Below are 26,470 nucleotides of genomic sequence, written 5' to 3'. Positions count from 1 at the left end.
TGGTGACCTTCGACTGTCTTTCTCTTTATCTGTTATCCGTCTGTTAGTCTGTCTATCTGTCTGTTATCTGTATGCTATCTGTCTGCCTGTGTGTTATCCCTCTGTCTCTGTTTCTCTAGCCTATGGCAAGCTGTCTTGGCATTTCCGAATTTCTGTCCATCCTTGTCTGTCTCTCCTCTCCTCTCTTATTCTCTCTTCTCTCTTCTCTTCACCTGTCTTTTCTATCCTTCTCGTTCATGTTGTGTTCTGTTTACACTCGTTACGATGCCTTATCATGGTATCTCGTCACGTACAAGGCCGCAAAGCAATGGCCACACACCACACCTCTTTGCATTACCATGAGGTACAAAAATATTCCTTGGGATTGATTTTGCACTTCACAAATGAAGGCTGTCGAAATCACTGTTCCCTACACTTTACGTACTGATATACAAGCGCCTTGTCTGTCAGACTGAAACATTTTCAGAACAAACCGTTTGAACTTTATGTCATATCCTCTGCATCATTTTTAGACAATGATTACACTTTACTGCAGTGTCTCTGCATCACCTTAGTGTGTGTTTGTGTGTTTATTACTGTCCATAAACTGTCTGTCTGATTATCTGTCTGCCTTTTGATTCATCTGGCTCGTTGTCCGTCTATTGGTTGGTCCAACTCTCTGTCTTTTCCATCTGTCTATCCGTCCATCTTTCTGTCCATCCATCATCTCGCTGACCCCCTGTCTCTACCTCTCCCCATTCCTACTGATCTTCTCCTTTCATTTGTCTCCGTGCCATCTACTCCCCTCCTTGTCCTGTCCCAACTCAGCTGTCTCAGTTGGACCAGGAGGTCACCCCAAGACACAAACAGGAGGTACAGCTGACTGTCTCTCCTCCCAGTAGAGTAGTATGACACACCCAGCCACTCCATCTGCCTGCCATGTCCTCTGTGATCCACCTTTAGGAAGGCTTTCACCGTTGTGCACCCACAGCATCACGTTTGGTTGCGAGTGTGTTTCGATCGAGTCCCTGTGCGTTGCAGTTACCGTCAGTAACTATTCTTGACAGTTCGGCTGCCCCTATGCCTCACCCAATAAAGAGGAAAAGTGCATTAGAGTCACTTAAATCTTCTTCCTTCAAGGAGGTTTGCGACCATTTGAATTTACATTTAGCAGGCACTTTTAGGGACCTACAACCACACATACACGTCTTCACACACTAACGGCGGAGTCAGCCATGCCGGGGATCAAACTAGCAACCTTCCGGTTACGAGTCAACCTGCTCTACCTCCTAAACTAAGCTGACCCACCTACCAAATTGAAGTGCACTGTACTTGCTAATACACGCCAAGGCACTGTTGACTAACTACTGCCTGTAGTTGGTCAACAGTACCACGTGAACGATGGAGTTTCAACTGCTGTGTTGAACAGCAGTTGGTCAGACTAAGCGAACACAACCATTTTGGATGCGTTCCCTTGTGCTTCCCCTGGACGCGGGAAACACAGGAGGGGGGCTGTACATTCAGGATGGCTCGCTTTAGGGCACCACTCAGTCATTAGACTTTAACAGCTGATATTCACCGGCTGGAAGATGCTCGGTGGTAATGTGCCGGCTGTTGGTGATGTACAATAATATGTCCCAATTGAAATTTTGTGAAGAATCCAATGCTGCATTTGATGCCAGATGATATGAGTATATTCTGAACTGATATGCTGCAACATTGTGCCAATGTTTTTTTACATTTAACACTTGTTTTGGAAAGCAAATAAAGTTTGAAGGTATATGCAAATACGTATGTATATATATATATATGTATATATACATATGTATACTGTATATATATATATATGTAAATAGATTAATATACAACTTTAATTGTATTCACATCTGTGATCATATACTCACTTACGTCTATTCCAAAATGTATAGGTAATTAACACAGTATGATATGCTACAGAAGTGTTGATTTCAGCAGAAACCATAAAAGTCAGCTTATATAAAGTAACGGACAGAAGGATTACTATTTAATCAATTCCTCCACGTGAGGCAGCCTCTGTAAATGTCTGCGTGATCAGTTTAAGTTGTGTGTTGTTGTGTGTGGCATCTCCTCCCATAACCTGTTCAGTTCCCAGATCATCTTATTTCTCACGCCCATCCAGTCATGCATACTCAAGGTGGTGTTTGTGATGTGGTTGGAAGGACATGTCAGAACTCATGGCCTATTTCTCCCTCCTTGTCTCTATCTCTCTCTCTCTCGCTCCGGTTTCTCCCTCTGTGACTCACTCTCTTTTGCTTTCTCCTTCTGTCTCTCTGTCTCTGTCACTCTCTCTCTCTCTCTCTCTCTCTCTCTCTCTCTCTCTCTCTCTCTCTCTCTCTCTCTCTCTCTCTCTCTGTCTCTCCCTGTTTCTCCCTCTCTTATGCTTTCTCTCTCTCTCTTTCTCTCTCTCTCTCCTTTTCATTCTCTCTCTCTCTCCTCCTGTTATTCCATATCATCCTGTTTCTCTCTCCCTCTCTCTCTCCTTCTCTCCCTCTCTCCCTCCTCCCCTCTCACTCTCTGTCTCTCTCGCTCTCTCTCTCTGTCTCTCAACGTCTCTCTCTCCCTCCCCTTCCATGTAGTTCCTGGACAAGTCGGAGGACGTGTTGCTGAAGCACCAGGCCAGCATCAACGAGCTGAAGCGGGCCCTAAGAGAGCCAAACAGCAAGCTGATGGCCCGGGAGAAGCGGCTCTCCGAGACCTCCTCGCACGGAGGCACGCCGGAGCGCAAGGCAGTGAGTAGCCGGACACATCCCCCGGTCCACGTCGCCCCAAAGGAAGCACCCCACTGTTATGTATACAATACATTCATGATGCATTAAGTCCATTACACATTATTGTAGATGTTGGACTGCGGTTATATAGTGCTTTTCTCCAAAGCTCTTTGCAATTTTGACATTCACCCATTTATGCACACATTCACACACTGACGGCAGAGTCAGACATGCAAGGCGATAGCCAGCTCGTCGGGAGCAGTTAGGCTAGGGTGCCTTACTCAGGACTCAGGACCTCCTGAACTACTGCCGCCAAACTTGAGAGATGTGGCAGTGAAACAAAAACGCAGGATAGCATGGTTGTTAGGGTGTTTGTCTCCCTAACCAAAGGCATCCTAGGTTGGATCTCCGATCTCTCCCAATGTCTGCTACCTGTAGACATCCGTGATAAAAAAAGATTCTCTGTTTGATGCTTTGGATAAAAGAATTCGGCTAGAACGAAAAGATGAATATACCAGAAAAACATAAATGTTTGATTTTTCCCAAATACAGTGTGTATGTGGGGATTAGGGGGGCGGGGGGGTAGCAAGTCTGTCATGTTTACTGATTTTTAGACCAAGATCAACGGAAAGAGTTTAATATTTTGGGATGGACAGATACCACAGGAGGCTACACAGTGTTCTCACACTCTAAACCACCATCAAAAACAGACGTTTTTCATACCCTCGTGACCCTGCCTAGTGCAAATGGGTTGTTAAATACTCTGCAAGCTTAGCAGACATCTATAGCTACCACATTGCGATAACACCCAGGTTTCTGGGGAGGCTAGAATCATCAAAAATCATCAAAAGAATAATTTTGAATCCACTTTGGACTGCTTGTGGAGAGGGTCGATGGCAGAGTAACGTCTCGGGATAACGATTGGTCGGCTCACGAATACGGGGCTGAGTGTCTGCTTGATTGCAATGGTGAGTTATGCCAGGTGCATGACTTGAGTTTCTACGTTAATATTTGGAGAATTTTGCGAGGAAGAATCTGTTGAACAAACCGATCTCCAAGCCCTGAAAAATCCATAACATTTCGGCGCAGCTGCCTAAATGGTGGCAATTAGTGTACTTTTATTCTGTGGTTTATGACCGTGGACAGATTCTTTAGGGCAAGTATTTTGACGGCTTATTTTCCGGGCTCACTGTCTGGGACTGTAATGGGCTTATCGACTTGGTTTATTCGCTGAGTCAAGGATAATAACGGTGTCAGAGCGGTGACTTATTTCCGAAAACTTTGAGGTGATATGAGACGAGGACACAAGACACAGAAAAGTGACATAGAGATGTGACTCAGGTGTTTGTAGAAAAATGGAGCCTAATAATAAAATAACAAATGATATGACCTTATTTGCTTTCGTACTAGTTAATTTCAAAGGCCTTTGTACAAATTAGCCCTGCACCAAGACATAGCTCCCTTTCTCTCTACAATTGAAAAGTGGTAAGTTAGTTAATATTTGCATTGCCAATTTAAAAAAAAAGTCTGATGTGCAAATCTCCTGTCTTCTGTACTGTGTAGATTCCTTTGGTTGTTTTGTATCCTTGCATACACCCCCCCTTCCCACATAGTGGATTGCAAATCCCTCTGAATGCTTGCTTATATAAGTCCTGCAATCCCTTGCTTTTACTGCCCTCGATGTTAAAGATTCCCTTTGAGAAATCATCCATTGCCTCTCTGAAGATACTTGGTCCCAGTGTTTCTTCCCATGATCTTGCCCCATTAATTCAAATAAGTTGCAGCCAAGAAGTGTTAAAAAATACATTTAAATGTCAACAGTGGTCTTATCGATATTGGATGCCTCACTAACATTACAGAAGTCTCTTCAACGCCTCCAAGAGTAAACAAGGCCCTTTTCTTTTTACTTGCTTTAATATTTTTTCAGTTAAACTGGATATTCATGTTCAAGACCTTTGAACACAGACTTTCAGTAGCAGGCAGACAGAGATGCACAACAGTTATTTTGTTGATGCCAGGCAGCAGTGTGCTCACCAAAACTGCAGATGCAGTCGGTGTGAATATAGTTGATGTAATACCCACTCAAACAGCTCCCCCATGCACTCTGGCAATTGGCAAAGGCTGCAAAGACAGAGTTGCAAACTACATTATCTATTCATTTGGGCATTCAAGCGTATTCAAATCTTTGTTTGTTTTTCCTAATTACTCAGCACCAATAGGCCTTTTGAGTTCCTCCTGCTTTTGTTTCTTTATGTTTGATGATGCATAAAAAAAAATGAACTACAAACAATGGAACTCTCAGGCGGTCGCCTGCTGCCACCGGTGTTGTTGTAGAGTTGGCGATGGAAGACTCTCATCCACTGTCTGCTTTAGTCAGTTCAGTCGCTGTGAGATGACAGACACGTTCTGCTTCACAAGGTGTTAGCTGTCATGTTATTTGGGGGGGAGAACAGAAGAAAAGAAGGGGTGATGCAACTCAGTTGTTTGATTTGCGTTTGCGTTTTCGTTTGTAGTTATTTGGGAGATGCATATTACCATTTCAAAAGAGAGCCCTTTCAGTATTCTGTATTTTTTCTGCTGTGTTTCACTGTATTCATGTGTTGTACATTTTTCTGTGAATGACTCAAAAATGTCATTATCTTTTCGCCCCAGCTTTGTCTTTTCCTCCCCTAACCGCCTTGCATGAAACAGTAATATGATGCTTCTCCACTAATGTTAACTCTTTTAGCGACCTATGTCTCCTCTGCCTTCTCCTTTTAACAAATATCTCTCTTTTCCTATTCTGTCCTCTGCGTGCTGACACTCAGCCGGTCGGCCAAGCTGGAGGAAAGGCCCCTGCAGACTTACCGTCTGACGAGGGTTTCGTCCTGAGGACACTAGTCACTTCACCTGAGGTTGCACCTTTTCCTTTCTCCTTCTCGCCCGCTTGATACAGAACTCCTCCACATTTGTGATGTCAAGCACACATTATGTCCCAGTATTGTAATCCTACAGTGATATGCAATCCATCCCTCACTCTCTATCACCCAAGAGGGGGATTGCATATTTGACAAAATGTTTTGTCAAATGTTTATTATCTATGTTTCCCTTAAACCCTTAAGCATGTCCGTATTACATCCTCCGTACCTTTTAGCATGCACGTGTACTTGTTGGCTGCGGCGTATTGTGGTCATGTGTTTGTTTGTGGTAAAAGTGCTCGGCGAGGTCTAACTATGTCTAATCCATACATGTAGGGCACTGAGGAGTGGGTTTTGGTTGAAAAGCAAGATGCTTATCAGGAAGACCCTGAGTGGAGCGCTGAGGGAAACGAGAAAGCTCCCACCTCACCTTCACTAACCGTCGACTCCGGGCGGGGGGCACACAGCGAACAAACAGAGCAAGAGCCAGAATTCAGCGACATAGAGACAGGCTGGGACGGGACGCAAGACGACAGCTCCGGGCTGAACAGCAGCATTCAAGAAGAGATTGCGTCCCTGCCGTCGTTGCCGAGACCCGGCGACACGGCGGCTCCTGAGCCGCGCCAGTCGAGCAGGGGGGGGGACATCCCGCCGCGTTTGTCGCAGGAACCCGAGGCGTCTCGGGAGGAAGCTCCAGGCGAAACCTCTTTGGGTGCTTCCCGCCCTGAGGCCGATGCCGGCTCAGCCCCGGGCGCAGGCGAAGGCGAAGGCGAGGGGAAGGGGCGCGGCTCGCCTCCTCCAGAGGAGGGAACTAGGAGCAGGCCTCAGAGCCTGAACCTGGGGACCCCCGGAGAGCTGGTGTACGACAAGGAGGGGGAAGGCTCTGACGGGGAGAACAGCTCGGGGGAGTCTGACGGTGAACACAAATGGGAAACAAAATTAGAACGGGTCATACGCCCTGACGTGTATCCGCCGACCGCGACGAAAGAGGATGAGAAAGCGCCGGGAACCAATCAATCGGTCGGCATGTTCGGAGACGGCATACAAGTGGTGGACGTATCGTCGGCGGATGGCCAGAGTGACCTCCCATCCAGGGGAACGGGAGATTTAGTAGACAGAGCAGGTCAGGCTGAAGACAGAGATATGGACTTGGCCTCGGTCAACGGACCCGGGAGGGTGGGATATGATTCACTCGCCGAGGCGAAGGACGCTGCCGTCCGTAACACCTCGTCACGGGGCAAGAGCCTAATCGACAGCAAGGAGCTGGCAGAGGTGAAGCTGCGCCAGGTCAGGACCCACGAGCGGAAGATCAGCAGCTCCGGCGGAGAGGATATGGAGGGGCTCCTCGGGGACAAGGTTCAGAGGAGGTCCCTCCATCGGCTGTCGGGAAGCCAGCAGCAGCAGTCGGAAATCACCAGGATCGTTCCCCTGAAGCCGGAGAGGTCTAAGAGTGTGGCGGGTAAGGACGAGGGCGACAGGGTGGGTCCGGGGGAGTCCCTGCGGGTCGCCAGAACAGAGTACCGCTGGTCCGTCGGAGCGCCCGAAGGGTCCTCGGACCTCCACTGGGCCGACTCCTCCGCCTTCCAGTCTGCCGCCTTTGGCGAAGACCTCGAGGGCGGGGTCAAATCGGAGACGTACTCGGGGCGGTTTGACGAGAGCTGCCACGCGGCGAGAGTGGAGACCGCGGGTAGCCACCTGTTCAACATAAAGGGCTCAGTGTTTGGCAAAATGGCGCCGCCGGCCCCGCCGGTGAAAACGAAGAAGGCAAAGGAGTCCGGGCTGATTCTGCGCAACAGCCGCAACGCCACCAGGGAGCCGTGCCTGGACGCGGCCAAGAAGCGACACTCGGTAACTCTCGCCCGGCGTCATTGGAAATCAGAGCATGGCATGAGCGTTCCGACCGACGCGCACCCTCCATTTTCCTGCCTTGGTTTCTTTATTTTGCATCCGTTTTCAGTGACTTTGAAACTCATGCTACTCACGTCACTTTTGTGTATCTGGCTGAATGGGGTCGGGAGGTGAGGAGGATGGGGCATTTGGGAAGAGATGGGAGCATTTGCCTCTTAATGCACAGTGTAGTGAATTCTGTCTTTTGTTGATACTCCATTTGAATGTGTTGTACTCATCCGCGACATGTACCACAACATCTGGCTGATCCGTAAAGCCCTAGAATTGGCTGTGAAAACAGGCTGTTAACAGATGTATACAGGATGAACAGAGATGTTGCATTTCAGTGGTTGGTTTGTTGTTTGGTTTCATTCCCATACATCTACATTTGATATACAGCCCCGAGCCCCGTGGTCCTCTTCTGATGCACATTTCAAAATATATACATAATTTTTCTTCATATTAATTGGATTTTAATCCAAAAGCAAAAAAAAATCAAAAACGACCTGGAAAAGTTGGACAAAATAGTAGAGGTAATTATGTTAAATGCAATTAATTTAAGTTTAAAATGACCATCGCTTCACATAAGCAGCAAACCTGAGAGATCAAAAACCAATGAGTCCATAAAAAAAAAGATCAATCTCATTCTCCTTGCCTCCTCATGGGGCCGGGTTGCTGTCAGGCCTGGCACCCCGCTCGGCTCGTGGCTTGGCGTCCGCCGGCCGCTAAAGACACGCGGGGGCCGAGCCGCCTGGCGGCACCACCCGGACCAGACTGCCTGTGCGTCGCATGCTGCTTGCTCTCCGCTGTTGCTATCATTAGAGGCCTACACAGTTTTGGCTCCCCCGGTGGAACAGAGAAGGGAATGGATCCATTCGACAGCTTTCATCATCTCGCCCCTGCCTTTTCATCTGTTGACACAGCCTGGGGAGGGTGGAATGGTTGAAATGAAAGCAGGCCATGAGAGGTGTTGGGTTTAGTGATGTCGCAAGTGAGTGACAAGCCTGTGAGCACCCTGAAAAAAGAAGCACCTGGGGATCTGCCAGTCATGTTGAAGCAACCCACTTTTATTTACAGTCAATTTGATTGAGCATGCTCTGAAAAGCGCCTTGATAATGCCTTGTACTTACAGATCTAGCAGTAAAGCATAGGTTGTTCTGCCCCTTTGAACTTGACTTCTTTGGGATGACAAGGTTCATTAAGTTAGACACACTTATGACGTTATTATGTTATTTGCTCAACAGGTGCCTTGGAAGCCTTTTCATGATGCACAATGGTGTCCTTTCAATTTCCAAATCAGGGAAAACTTAGCTGTAGATCGATTTTGCTTTCATTTGTTGCAAGAACCAGACCTCTATAGTTAACTGGAGTGGTTAACTATAGCTTGACATTTATGCTTGAATCTTAAATGAAAGGGAACCACATTCAATTTGGATCCAGTTTGATCCTTTCAGTACATTTAGTATATTGCCAGATCATTTGGAGAATGAATGGGCCTTCAAACCGGATCAACCGAACCAACAGACTGTGTTCCAATTGATAGAATTCAATGGCAGACAGCTTTGCCAGCAAGCACCTGTTGGCAAAAAACAGGTGTTTCGGATTGCGATTTTGAATCAAATCACTTCAACTTTGGTCAATGGGGAACAGAGTCATGTTGTTTGGCATTTCACATCATGAGATGTGACTATACACTCAGACTTAACCCACTATGGTAGTTGTAATAGGATTTGATTGACATTTTCTTGCGCTAACCTGGAAATTCCCCTTGCTTGTTGTCTTCTTCCCTCTGCAGGAACCTGTCTCCTCGCCTGGAATTTACGATCAGCCTTTTGCCGACATTAAGGTTATTCATTTATTTGAACACACTTAACACATTTTCTCATTTTCACATTGTCTCATCCTGTACTGTCTAAAGACCATCCCAAGTCCTGCCTTCCAAGTGTCTTTGTCATTTCTCATCTGTGAACTGCATGCTCACAGATGCTTTGTTGTTTGTTGTTTCTTCATCGGCGAATGTTTCACTTGAGGATGGAATGTTTCCCTCGTCTTTGGACACACCTCCGGACAACCATTCGTTGTCCTCCTCAAACGCTGTTATTCCACATCTTCATCGTCCGACTCCCGTCTGTTCAATTATGACCGCATGACTGCAAGACCAACGTCCTCTGAATTCAACCATCACCGCACTTCACTGCATGCCTTCATTTTGAATCGTGAATTCGTGAATGAGCGACGCACATCCATCTCGATCGCACGCCCCTGATTGGATCACCATGGAAACCATCCGGCATCCATCACCCCCTTCACCGTGCACCCAACCGTGTCCTACCTGGCCCCCAACCCTCACCACCTCTCTCCCTCTTCGGTCGTACTCGCATCATCAGAGGGAGCTAGGGGATAAGAGTGCTGCCCTGACCCACGATGAAGACCTGGAGCGGGACACACTGGCCTCGATGCGGGAGTCCCAGCTCAGCATCGAGCGCAAGTGCTCCAGCATGACGGTCAGCTCCACCTCCAGCCTGGAGGCCGAGGTGGACTTCACCGTGCTCACGGACCTCCACTCGGGCGCGGAGGACATTGCCCGGGGCATGTCTCACGCGCTGGGGCCCGAGCACCAGCAGCTGCCCGAGGTGGGGCGGCCGGACTTTGAGGAGAACTCCCGCTTCTACTCGGCACGGCTCATGGGCTCCCACGACCGGTCCCCCGTGGAGGAGAAACCCCAGGAGGGGCGCTCACACCACCATGAGGTAGAGAGATCAACGAAGGAGGGGGGGGGGGTTCACACTGCTTCCTGCTCCATCATCGCCTCCCCCAACCTCCAGCCACCACCTCCCACCCCCCCTACCCTAACCTACCCCCCATGGGATTGGCCGAGCCGTCTGCCACCTGCCACCAGCCACCTGGCAATTTTGTTGTTTTGATTCTTCACTTTTTGTTCACAGATTTACATTCCCGTTTTCCCCAGGCCTTTTTCTGCTCCCTTCCTGTTTTCGTATGTTATTGCTTTTCTTAGGTTAATTTCACAATAGGTTGCAATGAGTTTGGTTTTAATAATTTCCCATTCGACCCCTTTAAACACGTCATTTCATGTGTGCTTGAGTGTGACGTACAATGACAGGACAGCATAGGCAAATGAAGTGAACAATACACTAAGCATATCAATACAAACACTGTCTACGTTGTGCAACATGACAAGAATTGAGTCTCCTAAGGAGTCAATTCTTATATATTGATACTTATATACTTAGTCTCCTCACCACACCTCCAGAGAGAGAGAGCGCGCGCGCGAGAGAGGAAATGGGTTGTTCACCATGGCTGTTGTTGTCTCTCACCCAGCCCCCTGTGGCTAGGAAAGATGCCAGCGCCATCAACATGGCCCACATGTTGAGACAGGCCGACTCCAAGACGGACCCCCACACCAATGGCTCGGAGACCCCCTCCCACGCAACACACGTCTCGCCTCAGGTAGGTGTAGAGAGAGCACCTTTCGCCCGCTTTCTCCCACACTTTAATCGAAGCACCACTTTATTACCACCTGGCGTTTTCCAATAAGGACTCGGTTACTGTTAAAATCCCAGACAAACTTTGACTGTTTCTGATGCTCTCCTGCTTATTGGCCGGGAGCTGCGTGCTGTGCCTGTGTAGCTCAGCTAAATGCTACAATACAGTAGGGTGGGACTGACAGCAGTTTTGACACATTGCACCTGTCCGCATGTAGTGAAGCTCTGACTCCTGCCTAATTATTTCACTATTCATCGTACATTGAGTGAAAGATTTTGTTAAAGGTCCCATGGCATGCTACTTTATGGATGCTTTAATATAGATATTAGTGGGCCCCTAACAGAGTATTTGATAGTATATCGAAATTCAGCCGTGGTGCAGAATTACAGCCACTACGAGCCAGTCGCACATTGAGCTTTCCCTAAACGCGCCCTTTCGGTGTCTGTAGCTTTAATGCAAATGAGGAGGAGAGAGGAGGGTCAAGGAGGAGGGTGGGGGTGTGGCCCTGAGCAGCTTACGGCCACGGTACCATGCGCTCTATTTACAGTGGATGAATCGCAATGGCGAGGCGCACAGCCTTTTGCCGTGTTCTGTCAATATTCTACAACACTCCGGCGAAGTGTTATGCGCCATAACACCAACAGCAGAACGGTTATCCAAATAACAAAGATGTCTACAACACTTGCGCTACAGTCCTGGAGCTCTATATCTAAATAATATCATATAATACATAGATATCTATATCATAAAATACATATTATCACGGCCAAAAGCTGTGTGCGCCTCCAGTCGATATTATGAATCAGAAACGACTGCGTCGTGTTCTCCGACGTCTCTGGTTCTTCCACTTGCCCATCAATCTGAAGTAGCCTGAACCGCACGCTGCCTGCTGCTGGACGGTGGTGCTCTGCGGCGGTGGTGCCTCACGGCAGCGGGCGGCGGGCAGCATGTCGCAGTTCATGTACTTCAGGGAGTCAAGTTCCTTTCCCCCAATTCCTTCTCAACCATGGCTGAGATAACCCCCACTACAGTCTCATTGTTGAAATACCAGTGACGTCAAAGAACCGACGTGTTAAGCGCCATAACACCAACAGCAGAACGGTTATCCAAATAACAAAGAAGTGTTCAACACTTGCGTTACAGTGTGTGTAATCACCACACACACATGTGGCGCTCTCAAGGTCTTAGCTAATTGTCTCATTGGCGGGCCAACTTCTCTGGGCGGGCAAGGCAGAGAAAGGGGAGATAACTTGGCCCATTTTAACGAAATATGGGGCCACATTCCAAATCAGCGCATTCCAGACCGCTGGACTGTACTAACTGGTCTGCGTACCAGTTGGTACAGTCAAGGTAGGGGTAGGCTCAGTGCTTAATTTGTCAAGTGGGAGCTCCTAACAGTTGAGGAATATGTCATGCACTCGCAGGTGCGTCATTGAGTCATTGTATTCTCAACACAACAAAATACACCAAGTCCTTGAAAATGGATCTCCGTCGCATCAAAAGATGAAAACAAATAGATAGGCTACCTCATAGATTACAGTAGGCCTAGTTAGAACAACAATCTGGCATGACAACTTGGCCACGTTAACAAATAGATAAATATTATTAACCAGAACAATACCAGAATACCACAAAAACCATAATAATAATAAAGTTCACTACTTTCGCTAACTCCTCGCAGATTTATCACACATCACTCAACCGACTCACGTCACTCCAAGTCCAACCTCTCTTGCTGCACATCTGAACAAAACACACACATGCACACAGTATTAGCCCCTCACACACACACACACACACACACACACTCAAGATCCAGCTGGCGGAGCGCACGTCAGAGCTTCCGGAGCGCGCTCCCCCTTGCTCCCCCTCAAATTAAGCACTGGGTAGGCTGTATGGTGGGGTCCATACATCACTGGACCACTGGACTGTACCAACTGGTCTGCCTACCAGTTGGTACAGTTGAGGTAGGAGTAGGCTGTATGGTGGGGTCCATACAACACCAGACCTGGCGGCCCTTTAAGCTTGCAGACGGTCAAATGTGTTTTCTTGGGAAGGCCAAGCATTTCGCCCGTCCTTACACTAGTGGTGAATCTTTGGCAATACATCTCAAACACAAAGTCATTGAACAATGACTGCTAATGGAAACAGCTGGGACCTTTCCAGAGCCTCAATATTGGCTATGAACTAGAACATTTAGAATATATTCTTTGGAATTCAAAGACATTAAAGCCTCTTTGACCGGACATGAATGGAATGACGCAGTCGTTATGGAGTGATTAAGGTCTTGACAGGAAATTAATGAGGATTATGAAAGCGGGCGGGAATTTTCATTCATCTCCAGAGGCAGGATTTTTCTCTGAGGCTGGCCCACAGGTGCCATATTAAAATTGCTTTGAGCGAATGCACCAGATGAACTGTGACAATAATCTTGAGGGGGTATTTGATGTATGAGCTCAGAGGTGAGTCGATGATGAAAACGTAGGGGGTCATAAATGAAAGTCGCAGAGTGATCAACGGTAGCGTCTGTGTGTGTATCTGCAGCAAACAGAGGATGACGTCAACTGTATGGAGACAATGGTCTCCTGCACTGACGCAGCATCACCACCAGAGGGAGACATGGTATGTGTCCCTCGATGGTTTAACTCAAAAGGAACAAAGGCTTGGCTCGTGTTTTCCCTGTTTGTCTGCATGTCAGAGTGAGTCTCTCACTTCAGGGGCTCAGAGTTTGAATTGTGTCGCACTGTTTAACATTGAAATGCTGCTTTTGTGGATTTTTGAAAGGAGGCATTGTGTAAACTGACAACAGATGTAGCTTAGTTGTTAATTACATTGCCAAATTACCAAAATCCCATATTGTCTGCATGTGGTGCTGCAAATAAATAAAGCAAATGTCTTGTTATAATTTATTACCATTAGCACAATGGGTGCGTCCAATGCATTGTGGAATGCTTGATCCATTAGACATGACCCTATTTCCTGGAACCAAGATTGTCTGCATTATTATGGCACAGCATCCTGTTAAAGAAATATACAATACTCCTGTAATACTCCTGCCCTCTAATATATACAATTTTGCCTTGCAAGTGGTCATGCTATTTCCCTGGCCTGACTTCTGTCTCACAATCTCATTTACATATTCCTATTGTGCGTGCTGCTCCTGATGCGATCCCTTATCTGCCTTTGCAACGTATTCCTTCAGTCTTATTATCTCTATGCCTGCTTCCCAAATTTGGGAACATTTCAAAAGAGAACACGTCTTTATAATTACTTAATATTTTCTCCCTGAAATTATACGATTAAAATATAATTGCCTCCGTCCCTCTCTCTCTTTCTCCTCAGAAGTCCAGAACTGCCAGCCGCAAGGAGGCCCCTGTAATCTTAAAACAAAATGGCTCCCCGGTACGTATATTTACATGAGAATTGTACTTGACAAAATGGCAGTGGCTGCTGTTCCATTTCCCCTCCGCTGTGAGAGCTCAATGGCTGGCAGACTGCTTCCTTGCCTGTGTCATAACTGTAATCTGCACCCAACAGCCCACTGGATGAATGGCACATGAGAAATGTCAAAGCTTAATATGCCAGCATTGTTGTCCATGCATGTGATTATAGGGCTCACAGGAACATTGGCTCAAATAGTTTCTGTTTGTTATTGCTGAGCGTTTGTCTGCGGTCGCCTGTCGGTTAGCATTTGGCTGCTGAACTGCAGTATGTGTGTATTTGATGGTTCAAGAGTGTGTGTGTGTATTTGAGCATACATATTTATGTGAGTTTGTGTCTATTTGAGAGTGCATGTGTACATGTGTGTGCATATGTCATGTATATCTGTGCATTTGAGTGTAGTTATACATATGTGTTTGCATTTAAGTGGGTGTGCATGTGTATATGCGTGTGTTTGTATTCAAGTGTGTGTGTGTGTGTGCATGCGTGTGTGTGTGTGCGTATGTCTCTGTGTAGTGCTAGTTGTGTGACTCTGTTCACCTGTCCCTCAGGTAAAAGAAGGACCGCTGGGCAGAGAGGCCATCGTTTCTCCTCTGACCGTCACCGCCGACAACGTGACCTCGGCGACCACCACTCAAGTTACCAAGGTAACGGTCACCAATACCCCCATTCGGGTCTTACAACAATAGGACCCAAATAAGTAAATAAATAAATAAATATATCAATATATTTTTATATCATAAAACAGGTGGTTCTAAATATATATGTATATATGTATATATGTATATATCTGTATATGTATATATATGTATATATATGTTTTTAGCACCACCACCACAGTTTGAGTATTTTTTTATGTGAAATGACACTAAATGGCAGTGGACTGGATACTGATTTGTTTTTATGGTGTAAAAATATATGAAGTTGATTGTATGTAAAGTCTTCGGCCCCCTCTATTGGATTTGGTTGGAATTAAAATCCATGGACTAGTCTAATGGAAGCCTTTTGCCTTTTGGCTGTTTGTGTGATTCAAATGAGAAGGGACTGAGCGAGTGTAGTCCCTGGCAGGCGGAACCTAATATAATCCCTGTCCTCCAGACGGTGAAAGGAGGCTACTCTGAGACCAGAATCGAGAAGAGGATCATTATAACCGGAGACGATGATGTAGACCAACATCAGGTAAGGAACACACCTCTCAAACCGTGTTGACTGTTCATTATGTTGTCCCGTGAAAACAGACCCGCCATTTGATTGTGTTATTTTTTCTGACTTTCAAGATGTGTTGGAAACGCTCAAGGGAAACTCGATTTTACAGCGCCCTCTAGTCAAGTGAAATTAATTTGACTTGCCCAATGCCTTGTCATAATTAGAATTCCACTGGGCTTCACAGGCCTTTATTGAAATGCCCCCCATCCAAGATGCAATCGCCAGATCTGACAAAGGAAGAGAAAAATCTCAGCAGGACATTTTAAAAAGGGTGTGAAGCTCTTACTCTATTTTGCCCCCAGAAAGTAAGAGGGCCCAGGTGGATGTTACCTTTCAATTGCTCCCTGTTCTCTGAGACTTTATCCTCTCCCCTGACACATAGTCCGTCCCTTCCTTTCAACCACCACCGTCTCACTGCTTATTTCCCACTCCCTGAGAGCGTTGCGTGTGTTCTAACCGCTCCCAGAGAGCCGCTTGATCGATGTAATCGTTTTGTGTGTGTGTACCTGTGCGTTTGTGTGTGTGTGTCTGCTTGTGTGCATATGTGTGTGCGTGTGTGTGTGTGTGTGCGCCCACCTAGGCTCTGGCCATGGCCATTCAGGAGGCTAAGCAGCAGCATCCAGACATGTTGGTAACCAAGGCGGTGGTGATCAGGGAAACTGAGTCCCCCACCGAGGACATCAAGAGGAGCGCAGAGGTATGTGGCTCCGAGCAGTTCTGTGCAGAGAGATTACATCCGTGGAGAGGCGGGGGTGGGGGGGGGGGGGGGGGGGGGGTAGAGCTCAATCTGTCTCCTAGAAGAACATAGAGCTCCAGGGGAAAAACAATACTCCATAGTTTGCGCTTCACCAAACTTTTCATTGCGGATGAAGCATTCCTGTGGTGAATCGCATGAGAGTCGAGCTTCTGTTTGTACTTTATTTTAATTTGAATGTATTTTTATCTCCCCCTGTGTGGTTTTTGTGCTTCCCCGTCTCGCTCCAGTCCTGATCCCTTGCGGGCGGTGCCCGGACGCCCGTCCCAGGGGCCGTAAATGGACCCCTGGAACTGGACCCCAGCAGATGGTCCTACTCCGTCCCCACCTCCTCCATAGCAGTCGTCCTCCGTCCTTTGGCCACATTAACTCTGAAATGGATTCTGGGCCGGCCAACCCACCCACCTGCCCATCCCACCAACCCCCGCCCCCAACCACCCAAACACCCCTGTGCCACGGATCACAGTGGTACCGCTCTCTCTCGCCTCTTCCACCCTTTTTTTTACCTGCTGAGTTGTAGAGCGCAGACATTTTGTCATGACTGACAGCTGTTATTGTTTATACATAACCTGACTCTGAATAGCTTGTATTGGAAGTCGATGGGTTGCTACAGGTATGACTCCGCCGTCAGAAACTCACACACACACTCGCACTCACGCACACAGACACACACACACAAACACACAAAAACACACACACACACGCACACGCGCACACACACACACACACACACACACACACACACACACACACACACACACACACACACACACACACACACAAACACACACACACACACACACACACACACACACACACACACACACACACACAAATACTATTTTTCTCCTGTGTGCCATGGTATTGGATTCCTCAAGTTGACATGACATCGTAAGTGAAATATGTTTATCCGACCAGACCTAGTCAATAGGCAGAGCTGAGGCGAATGAGAAGGACGCGGTGTTACAGGGTGTGGGCGTGGACAAACGGAGAGCAATGCTTGCCGTCTGCATCGGTTTGACCCCCTCAAGTATATATTAGCAACTGCTGTCCTTATAGCTTTTTACATTTTTAACAATTATAGAGGATGATAATTTATGTCGGTGTTTGCTTCTTTATGAAACGTGTATCATATTAGACAAAATAATTATAATCTGCATGTCACAACAATAGCCAAGGGAATGAAAAATTAACCACGGACATGTCTAGATGAACCACAGAAAAAGCGCTGAGAACATTGTGGAGTGGGCATCCTCCCGACCCCTTGTGTAGCAGAAGCAGACTCCCCCACCTTTGATATGAATAGCAGGTCCTGATCGACGCTATAGCAAATTGCTGAGAAAGACTGTTGAAGACAACACCCAGACCACTCTGTGGGAGTCTGCGGTGGACAGAATACTGCTTGCCCCCTCCTCCTTTACCGTTTAATTTCAACGATCTGACCGGTTGTGAACGAAAAATGCCAGTGGCGTGTGCTGAATGGATTTTTTTTTTTATATATATGATTTACATTTAAAATAATAGAGAAAGTTTATATAATATAATGTTTCATCTCATATGTTTGAGAAGCGTGGTGATATGTTTATTTTATTATTTTCTTTGCCATCATGAATGCGGTGATGAATTGCTGTCATCTTGGGCTGCGGGAGTTTTTAAGTGTGATATTGACCAATGAATGCAGACCGGAGGAAGTCCGTGGTGTGTTGAGTGTTTTGGTCCTGGCTGTCCTCTCTACAACAGAACCCCAAGTCACTCAAGGCGAAGAGGAAGAAGAGCTGCCAACTCGTCCCAGGCGGCAGACAGCAGCAGTGCAGCTTGAGTGTTCATCGCTGTGCTACAAAGGCCTCGCTTAAACTCTATAAAAAAACTCTCCCAATGAAATCAACACAATGTTGTCCGTCACAGTTTTGGCGAGTTGCTAATGCTGATGGATAATATATGGATAATTTAAGCATTGCTCTGTTGCCCATGATGACAGGATTGTACAATGGACATTGTGTTTTGTTTTGATTGGATTTTTTGGTTTGATAGAAGTTATGGTGGTTATGGTGTATACAGTTGTAATATGTATTTATAAATGGTGAGTGTGGAGCCCATTCTATCCCATTCCTCTTTTCCTTCATTGTTTTTTCGTGCTTATGTTTGTTACTTCCCAACAGGCAAAGCCTGAATTCGTAGTGTGACCTACGCAAAAGCCCCATCTTACTCCATAGCCACTTAAGGTAGAGGTTGTAAACAAAAGAAAGAAAAAAAACTTCTGGAGAACCTTTAATACGAAACTATGCATTGCTCATCTCAATTATTATTATCTACATATATATATAAAAAAACTGAATGCTCGCTCAGCAGAGTTGCTCTATCATTGTCCCTTGTCATTCCAAGCAGTGAATTACACTGCTTGTAAAAATACGAAATTGCAATAAACTGCCATCCTCTCGCTATCGATCTCGCTGGGCAACACTGTGAACTACTCTTTATGAACGTCAAATACAACCAAATCCGATAACGTACTTACGTAAGATTAGGGAGGCTTGTGTGACACTAAAATGGACCATGGCTTTGTCTCCCCCTTATAACTCAACATACTCCCCCCCACCTCCTCTCTTCCTTCCTCCATCACCACCATAGGTGGAAATACTACCTGCTATTGGTGTGTTTGTGTGTGTGTGTGTGTGTGTGTGTGTGTGTGTGTGTGTGTGTGTGTGTGTGTGTGTGTGTGTGTGTGTGTGTGTGTGCATGTGTGTGTGTGTGTATGTGTGTTTGAGTATGTAAAATCCCTTCCAAACGATTTGTAAATTTGATTTGACTACTTTCTTTTATAAAAATGTATAATAATAATCTTGTGAAATGGCCGCTGCTGGGAAGGATTGGGGGGGATTTGCAGTAGAAGCACAGATACTGTCAGAAGAAAGCTGAATGGAACTGGATCTATTATTGGACCTTTTCACACCGTATAAAGTTATTATTTTACGTAAGCATGGGAGGGGGGGCTTTTAATGGGAAGATTTAATGGTGCTCTAAGAGTTAATGTGTGGAAGGCCTTTACTATATATAATTAACCACACTTTAATACACTCCCAATGGACTAGGATGTGGAAGTTGAAGTACCGGAAGTCGTTTGGTCTTTGACTCATTGCAGGGTTTGAGTTCTAGGTAATAGGACAACTGTCACATGGATGGGTGCCTTACGCAGGGAGTCATGTCATTAGAAACATGCGGCCATCTTGGTTCCATCTTGGCTATAAATTAAGTTCCCCCCACCCAGCTAGCATTTAGAACCAAGATGGCGTAATGGTGAAAAGGCCCATGACCAGTTATCAGTGCTTGGTTGAAAGTGCTGCTAATCCACACAACAAGGTTGACTGAGAATGAGTTGACCTCCTCTTCATCAAACTGAGATCAGCTGTTTTGAACGTAAAAGGTGTCGTTTGAGACTGTGATGCAGGGCGGATGTTGATGTTTGGACAAGGGATTTGCTTCTTGTTGTAATCAGATTAGATTAAAGGCAATCGTTATGAAGGCTCACAACAGAACCAAGCACCTTTTGGTTGTGTTTTTTTCTTTAGTTTTGTGATGCGCATTAAGATGACTAATGGTTTAGCCTTTCCACTTTGAATTCCAGATAGACTTTTGCTCTATATTCCCTAGTGCTTGGTGATGTGTTATTTATTGTATTTGCATTCTCAATGACAAAGCTACATGCATAAATAAATGTCTCAGTATTATTGAAATCTCTGTTTCATGGAATGACTGAAGTCCATAACTTAATAGTCTGTCTCTAGATGATACCAAAATTAGCCAAAATGACACATTGTGATTCTAGCTATACGATTCAAATGTTTCCTGTTGCTTCAAAATCCCTTAGAAAGTAATCGAAACATGACAACTGTAATCGAGACATTTGAAACGTGTGAATTGTTTCCATTAGAAACAACATAAACCAAACCTAGGCATTATCTGCATGTACCCAAGTCTTTGAGTGCACATGAGCTGAAGGATGTCTTTTCTTTTGGCGCCATCTAGTGTCTAATCTTTGAATGACAGAAACAAGAGAACTCGTTAGGCTAATGGGATGTTTCACCTGGTCTGTGCTGCTGTCAAAAGGAATAGAAAAAATAAACATATTATCTTATCTCTTATTCACAAGTATGGTTTAGCATGCATGGAAATGATGTGTTTAGCAAAAAAAATAGCGACTTCTCAGTTTCTCCAAATGCATTTATTTTTGGATGGGTTTCGGCCCCATGTGATTGGCTCCTCAGTTGTTGATCTGTTATTTCCAAAACTTCCTCTTCACCTTCAATTAGAGCCTCCTCTTGGCCAAAATCAGAGAACCAACCATACAGAATGTGTGTTATTTATATACAACCCATTAGTTGGATACTGACCCAAGTGTCTGACAATGCCACGACTACATCATTAGCATGGGCAGTCCCCGTGGGAATTGTACCCCCTATCCATCCTGGCAGTGGTAATACCTTGATCTACCACTTGAGCTAAACAGTGCAATTTCCCTGAGGTGCAGACTGTGTTACCTCAAGCACGGGACAGATCAAATGAATGACGAGGACAACGTTCTATAAATCGATAATCTTTATTAACACAGTATAAACAACCAACAGTAACAGAGGGAACCTTCCATGTGAACACATGTATGATTTGTAGGCCAGATGTGCATCAGACTAAGACTGTAGGGGAACCTCTAAGACTGTAAGACTCTCTCTCTCCACCCCCCCCCTCCCCCCCACACACAAGAGACCGAAGCACAGATAGGAGAGCGGCCGTCTGTCAGTCACAGATACAGAAACAGAGTTCATCTTTTCACATGTCAGCCGAAGCCAGTTCAGTCCACATGGTCAGATTGAGCAAGAGGGAGAGAGAGATAGAGAGAGAAATTGAGAGAGAGAGGGAGAGATGGAGGGATAGAGAGGAAAAGGTACAGTCATGCTGATTCGCCATCTCCTACTACTGCCTGAAACAATGTTATAGGGCTTGTACATCCAGATGCATGATGGGATTCTTTGTTGACGATACTCTGTCGTATTGAGAGGACTCAAGAGAGTATAAAAGGCCCACTGTCAAACCCTAAAACTATGAAACACTGGAACCAAGGCTAATGAAAACTTTATTTTGCCATGTCTCACATTAGAAACGCTGTGGCGCTTTAAAACGAAACAATTTCTCCCCATAATGACAAATCATTTCACGATGAATCACCAAATAATGACCAAAAATACACCCACATTATTATCACCAACATAATAACTAACATTCCAATGCTTCTATGCTTTCAAACTGGAGGCGGTCATTGCGATGTGAGGTTGCAATGCATGATGTAAAAGCCCTATTACATAGAAAACAAGTCGTTTTTCATCATAGAAATGATTCCACGTTGTACAAAACAGCATATATTACATTTCTTAGTAGCCGGTAGCCCACAATGCAGCCCAACTACACGCTACACGCTACGTACAGACTGTCCCCGCAGGCCGCCAGAGTAGCTCCAAACGCTGGCACAGAAAACTATTGGGAAAATCAACAGGTCAGCAGCAATATTTTTTTTATTAAGATTGCACACCCATAAAAATGTACCAGGCTTCGTATATTGCCAATAACCCATGCCAAACAGCAAAAAAAAATTGCCGCTCAATCTATCTTCGATAATCTCAGCATTATACAAAGGAGTCCTGGCCCCACCGAATCCCTATCAAGTACAATACCTATATATAGACACATGGGCGAGCGAGCACGTAAACAGCTCCGTCGCCGTTGCTTTACTCTCTCTCTCTCTCTCTCTCTCTCTCTCTCTCTCTCTCTCTCTCTCTCTCTCTCTCTCTCTCTCTCTCTCTCTCTAGAGAAACGGAGAACGACTTCCTCTGCATTTCCTTCCTCTTGAGTTGATATACATACAAGTTAAGGCTCTTTAAGGACCTGAGGATTTTTGAAACGTATGATGAGGCACACACAAGGCAAAGAATAGCTCTAGACGCGGGCGGTTAACAACATGGTCGTAAATAAGTTACAGAATAAGACGTGTTAAATAGAAGAGGTGAGATACGCGGAAAGAAAACATGGGGCAACCATATGGGGTGTGTCGCCAGTGCAATCGCTACAACGAAACGGAGGGGTCCGAGTTTCGCGGTCTCCGTGGAGACAAAAATAGGTCTTAAACAATAGGTTTACATTAAGTGATGAACCTTGACGACAACAAATAAATAGGTGTTTGTGATGTGGATGGCTTAAGTGCAATGTTTCATTTGAACAACAAAACAAGAACTAATTCTTGAAAGTTATACATACCATAAAGTAAAGATTTGAATTTAGAAGAAGCGTACTTCTAAATAACATTCACAGCCCCTCCCGGGCCAGTCCGTTTAGATCTCCTAGCCCAATGTTCACATCTTAACATCCGTCCCAGTCGTCCCTGCCACACACGCAGGGCTCAGTCAATGTCCAGTGGATTGAACAGAAAACAGATTTATAAAAGCTCAACCATGTTTGTCATACAAAATGACGGACGTTTGTTTTCGTTGTCTTTTTTTTCTTCATTGGAACGTTTTTTTTATATTTTGTTATGAAAGCTGCTTTGGTAACAACAAGAGTCAAGACATACCTCTCCCTTAGCATCTCAATCCCTCTTTTTGATTTGTGTGTGTGTGCATGTGTATCTGTGTGTGTGTGTGTGTGTGTGTGTGTGTGTGTGTGTGTGTGTGTGTGTGTGTGTGTGTGTGTGTGTGTGTGTGTGAGTGAGTATGTTTGGATGTTTCCCTCCTCATTTCCACCATGTCTTTCCCTTGGCCCGTTAAAACTCAAATGAATGAGATGTAGGTACTACGTCAGAGTGGGCTACTTAGCTATTAGCTTCCCCTACCCTCACCACCAACCTTCCTCACCAACCCTCCCCACCACGCACCACCCATCCCGGGTCAGGTGCAGAGCCAGCCGGGTGCACTGGTCTGTCATAAGGAGGTCCGGGCTGTGAACGACAGCGCTATTGTGCTGAGTGCAGACAGCGTGGAGACTTTGGACGCTGAGCCAATGGCATTGGGACCTGAGACAAAAAGAGGGAGCATTGACAAGGACGTTGCTGTTAGTCTTCATACTGCAGGAAAAATACACTCACACACACACACACGCACACGCACACGCACACACACACACACACACACACACACACACACACACACACACACACACACACATATATATACTGTTCTACAGTACACTACTACTTTCATGGTAGGATTTTTTAATTGTTTTGTGTTAAAGCTATATATTCTATACAAAACCTATATATTCTATACAAAACTTGCAATGATGACAGATAAGGTCATGCTTACAAATTCAAGGTTTGCAGCAGTCTGAACACACAAACTCTCGAGTCAACTCTAGGAGACAGTGGGATTGAGTGAGGACTTGCATGACTGAAATGGTCATGGGTGGTAACGCAAATCTTTTGACAATGTTCACATAGATTGTACAACACATTGTTCAATCTTCAACATTTACGTTACATCTAGACAAAACATACTTTAGCTGTTTTGTTTTCCTCCCTTGTAAGGATTACTTACAAGTGGACTTCAGACATTTATGGTTCAAACACAGTGTCCACCCGGAGACAAAGCAAACCTTACCATTAGAACAGGGGTCATCCATTCACGACCATTCATTTGAATATGACCCCCCATCCTCAAAAACAGCAGATATGAACAATACTTCCCAATGCATTTTCAGAAAAACCTATTGCCCTTTAATTATGTGACATAGACAAAACGGTAACAATGGAAACAAGTAGGGATGGGAATCTCTTGGCACCTCGCGATTCGATTCCGAATATGAGGTCAACGATTAGATTCTAAAGCGATTATCGATGCACCTCGATACAAAAAAAAAATGTATGCACATTTCCATGCGTGATTTTCAAAAATATATATACATCTGAGTTTGCTACTCAGAGTTTGCTAATCACTTCCTACTTTCGTGATGACCATTAAAGACATCAACAGATGAATTAACTTATCTAATATTTTATTAGAGAGAAAGCTTTTGTCACAAATATGACTTTCTATGCGAATTGCAATAATCAATGCGGCTTGCTAACAAAACAATATGGAATAATGTAAAAAATACGGTTCAGTTTTATTTTATTTCTAATCTTTATTTTCTATGTCATTAAAGAAAAAGCTGCTCCTGAATTAGAATTTCTTGCGTCTGGCTGTGAGTTTGCGTGCATGCTATGCGTAGGCTGAATCGCAATCCTGTCAAGACAAATCAGATTGGCCAATGCACACTGAAGATTAATTAAATAATTTTAAAATTACCAAAATTATCCCTCTCTGGCGAACAGAATGTTGCAGCAGGCGAACAAGTTCAATCATTATTATTATTTTTCTTTTTTTTTCGATTAGGAAAATTCAGCAATAATTAATTTATCTGCATCGAGACGGAATCGTTCTAGAGAGAATCGCGATGCATCGAAGAATCGATTATCTTTCCCACCCCTAGAAACTAGGTGACTAAAGTGGTATTTAGGGACAAAAGAAAATACTGGACGGTTCCACAAGCACTTTCCTATAAAGTCCTTGCCAATCAGTGAATCGCTCACAACCCACTTTGTCGATTTTCGTGACGAGATGGATTCCAGTGAGAGAGATGCCATCAGCGGTGGTGCTGAGCGGAGTGCCACTGACCTGCTATCCTGGGGATGGTGATCTGCCTGCTGCTGCTGCCCTCGCCTCCCTCTCCGAAGGGCTTGATCTGGATGATGTACTCCTCGTCGGTGGGCAGAGACAGCTCCACGGACGTCGTGTTGGTCTCCATGACGTTGGCGGGGCTGTGTCGGTTCCTCTTGTACAGCACCTGCAGACGGAGAGGGGGGGGAGGGGTCAGGGTGGCCTGGTAACCACGGCAACATATGCTGAAAGCACGCAAGGCTAAGAGGGCTGGACTCACTTTATAGCCAGTGACCTCCGACTCGTTCTCCAGGGCCTTGACCTGCTCCCAGTTCACGATGATCTTGGAGTTGGACGTGTTCCACATCACTTTGGCCGGGGGCTGGCTAGGGGCTGCAGGGTTAAACAGGGTTAAAGAAAAAGCATACAGCGCTTCATGGTGAAAGCATGAGAGTGGGGGGCTGGAACAGCATCTGGCTGGGGGCTGTGGTTTGAGTTTCTCAATACCACTACCAATAGCACTAGCATGTCTTGAGTTTCAAATATCAGAACCCCACCCGGAGTAGCTTCCTTTGAGTACGGCACGCCAAAATGTAAGATGTGTGGAGCTGGCTGTGGCTCCAACTATTCAGCTTAGTTCCTTTAATCTTTTTTAAAATGTCTTGTTTATTGATGCCGTCTTCAATAATAAGATAGAAACAGCGCGACCCATTTAAGCACGTCAAGAACCAGACATTCCAATTTTGGCTCGCCGGTGGTGCTTGGGTCTCGTCTGACAGTGTTCTTCAGACTCTGCGCGACGCAGTCTGGCTTACGTGGTTTCTTGGTGGTGACGTTGACTGTGCCCCCCGGCGGGCCCGTGCCGGCGGTGTTGTACGCCCTGACGGTGATGTAGTAGTACGTGCTGCCTCTCAGCCCGCGCAGCACGCTGGACGTCTGGTTCCCCACGGTGCGCTGCACGCTGGCACTCTCCTCCTTCTCACTCCTGGGCCAATAGCGCAGCTGCAGGATCCACAGAGTTGATACCGTAGAGAGAGATACCGGTGAAGGAGAAAAGAGACAATGGGAGGCAGACCAGGGCTGGATTCCGACCCGTATGCTAGCTCTTGTTCCATGCTATCTTTCAAACCGCCATCCTGTCAATAAATAAATGGACGATTCGAAAAACATGGGTGGTGGCTCCACCTGCTTCTTCCCTTAGAACGTAGTGCTCAATGTTTCCCTCTGAGCGACCCGGGTTTCACTACTAGTTGCCCCCTGTACTCCCTCTCTCTCTCTCACTCCCTCCCTCCCTCCCTCTCTCTCTCCCTCTCCCTCTCTCTCTCTCTCTCTCTCTCTCTCTCTCTCTCTCTCTCTCTCTCTCTCTCTCTCTCCCTCCCTCCC

The 26,470-nt window shown here is 45.8% G+C and overlaps 2 protein-coding genes across 14 annotated transcripts in view; one reads left to right on the top strand and one right to left on the bottom strand.

The window, feature by feature from the left end:
- Positions 1–20,146, top strand: part of LOC115557557 (band 4.1-like protein 1) — a 74,730-nt gene extending 54,584 nt beyond the window's left edge. For 4 of the 13 annotated variants that reach the window (XM_030375441.1, XM_030375443.1, XM_030375442.1 and 1 more), the window contains 13 exons: positions 808–852; positions 2,595–2,747; positions 5,534–5,620; positions 5,960–7,471; positions 9,306–9,356; positions 9,898–10,260; positions 10,850–10,978; positions 13,559–13,636; positions 14,357–14,416; positions 15,007–15,102; positions 15,554–15,634; positions 16,242–16,358; positions 16,646–20,146. In XM_030375441.1, the coding sequence (XP_030231301.1) occupies positions 808–852; positions 2,595–2,747; positions 5,534–5,620; positions 5,960–7,471; positions 9,306–9,356; positions 9,898–10,260; positions 10,850–10,978; positions 13,559–13,636; positions 14,357–14,416; positions 15,007–15,102; positions 15,554–15,634; positions 16,242–16,358; positions 16,646–16,651 (2,778 nt within the window). In that variant the 3' untranslated portion in view covers positions 16,652–20,146. The remainder of the gene's footprint in view (positions 1–807; positions 853–2,594; positions 2,748–5,533; positions 5,621–5,959; positions 7,472–9,305; positions 9,357–9,897; positions 10,261–10,849; positions 10,979–13,558; positions 13,637–14,356; positions 14,417–15,006; positions 15,103–15,553; positions 15,635–16,241; positions 16,359–16,645) is intronic. The other 9 variants (XM_030375447.1, XM_030375445.1, XM_030375444.1 and 6 more) reach the window with 8 other exon arrangements.
- Positions 20,147–20,993: 847 nt separating this feature from the next.
- Positions 20,994–26,470, bottom strand: part of cntn4 (contactin 4) — a 120,416-nt gene continuing 114,939 nt past the window's right edge. Inside the window, exons 20-23 of the mRNA XM_030375772.1 lie at positions 25,903–26,089; positions 25,368–25,480; positions 25,106–25,274; positions 20,994–23,466 (exon numbers count right to left, since the gene is read on the bottom strand). Of these exons, the coding sequence (XP_030231632.1) occupies positions 23,375–23,466; positions 25,106–25,274; positions 25,368–25,480; positions 25,903–26,089 (561 nt within the window). The 3' untranslated portion in view covers positions 20,994–23,374. The remainder of the gene's footprint in view (positions 23,467–25,105; positions 25,275–25,367; positions 25,481–25,902; positions 26,090–26,470) is intronic.

Source organism: Gadus morhua, chromosome 13 (genome assembly GCF_902167405.1).
Source record: "Gadus morhua chromosome 13, gadMor3.0, whole genome shotgun sequence".
NCBI classification, from domain to species: Eukaryota; Metazoa; Chordata; class Actinopteri; order Gadiformes; family Gadidae; genus Gadus; species Gadus morhua.
Note: the sequence above shows the minus strand (reverse complement) of the source record. Positions and strands in the feature narration are given on the sequence as shown.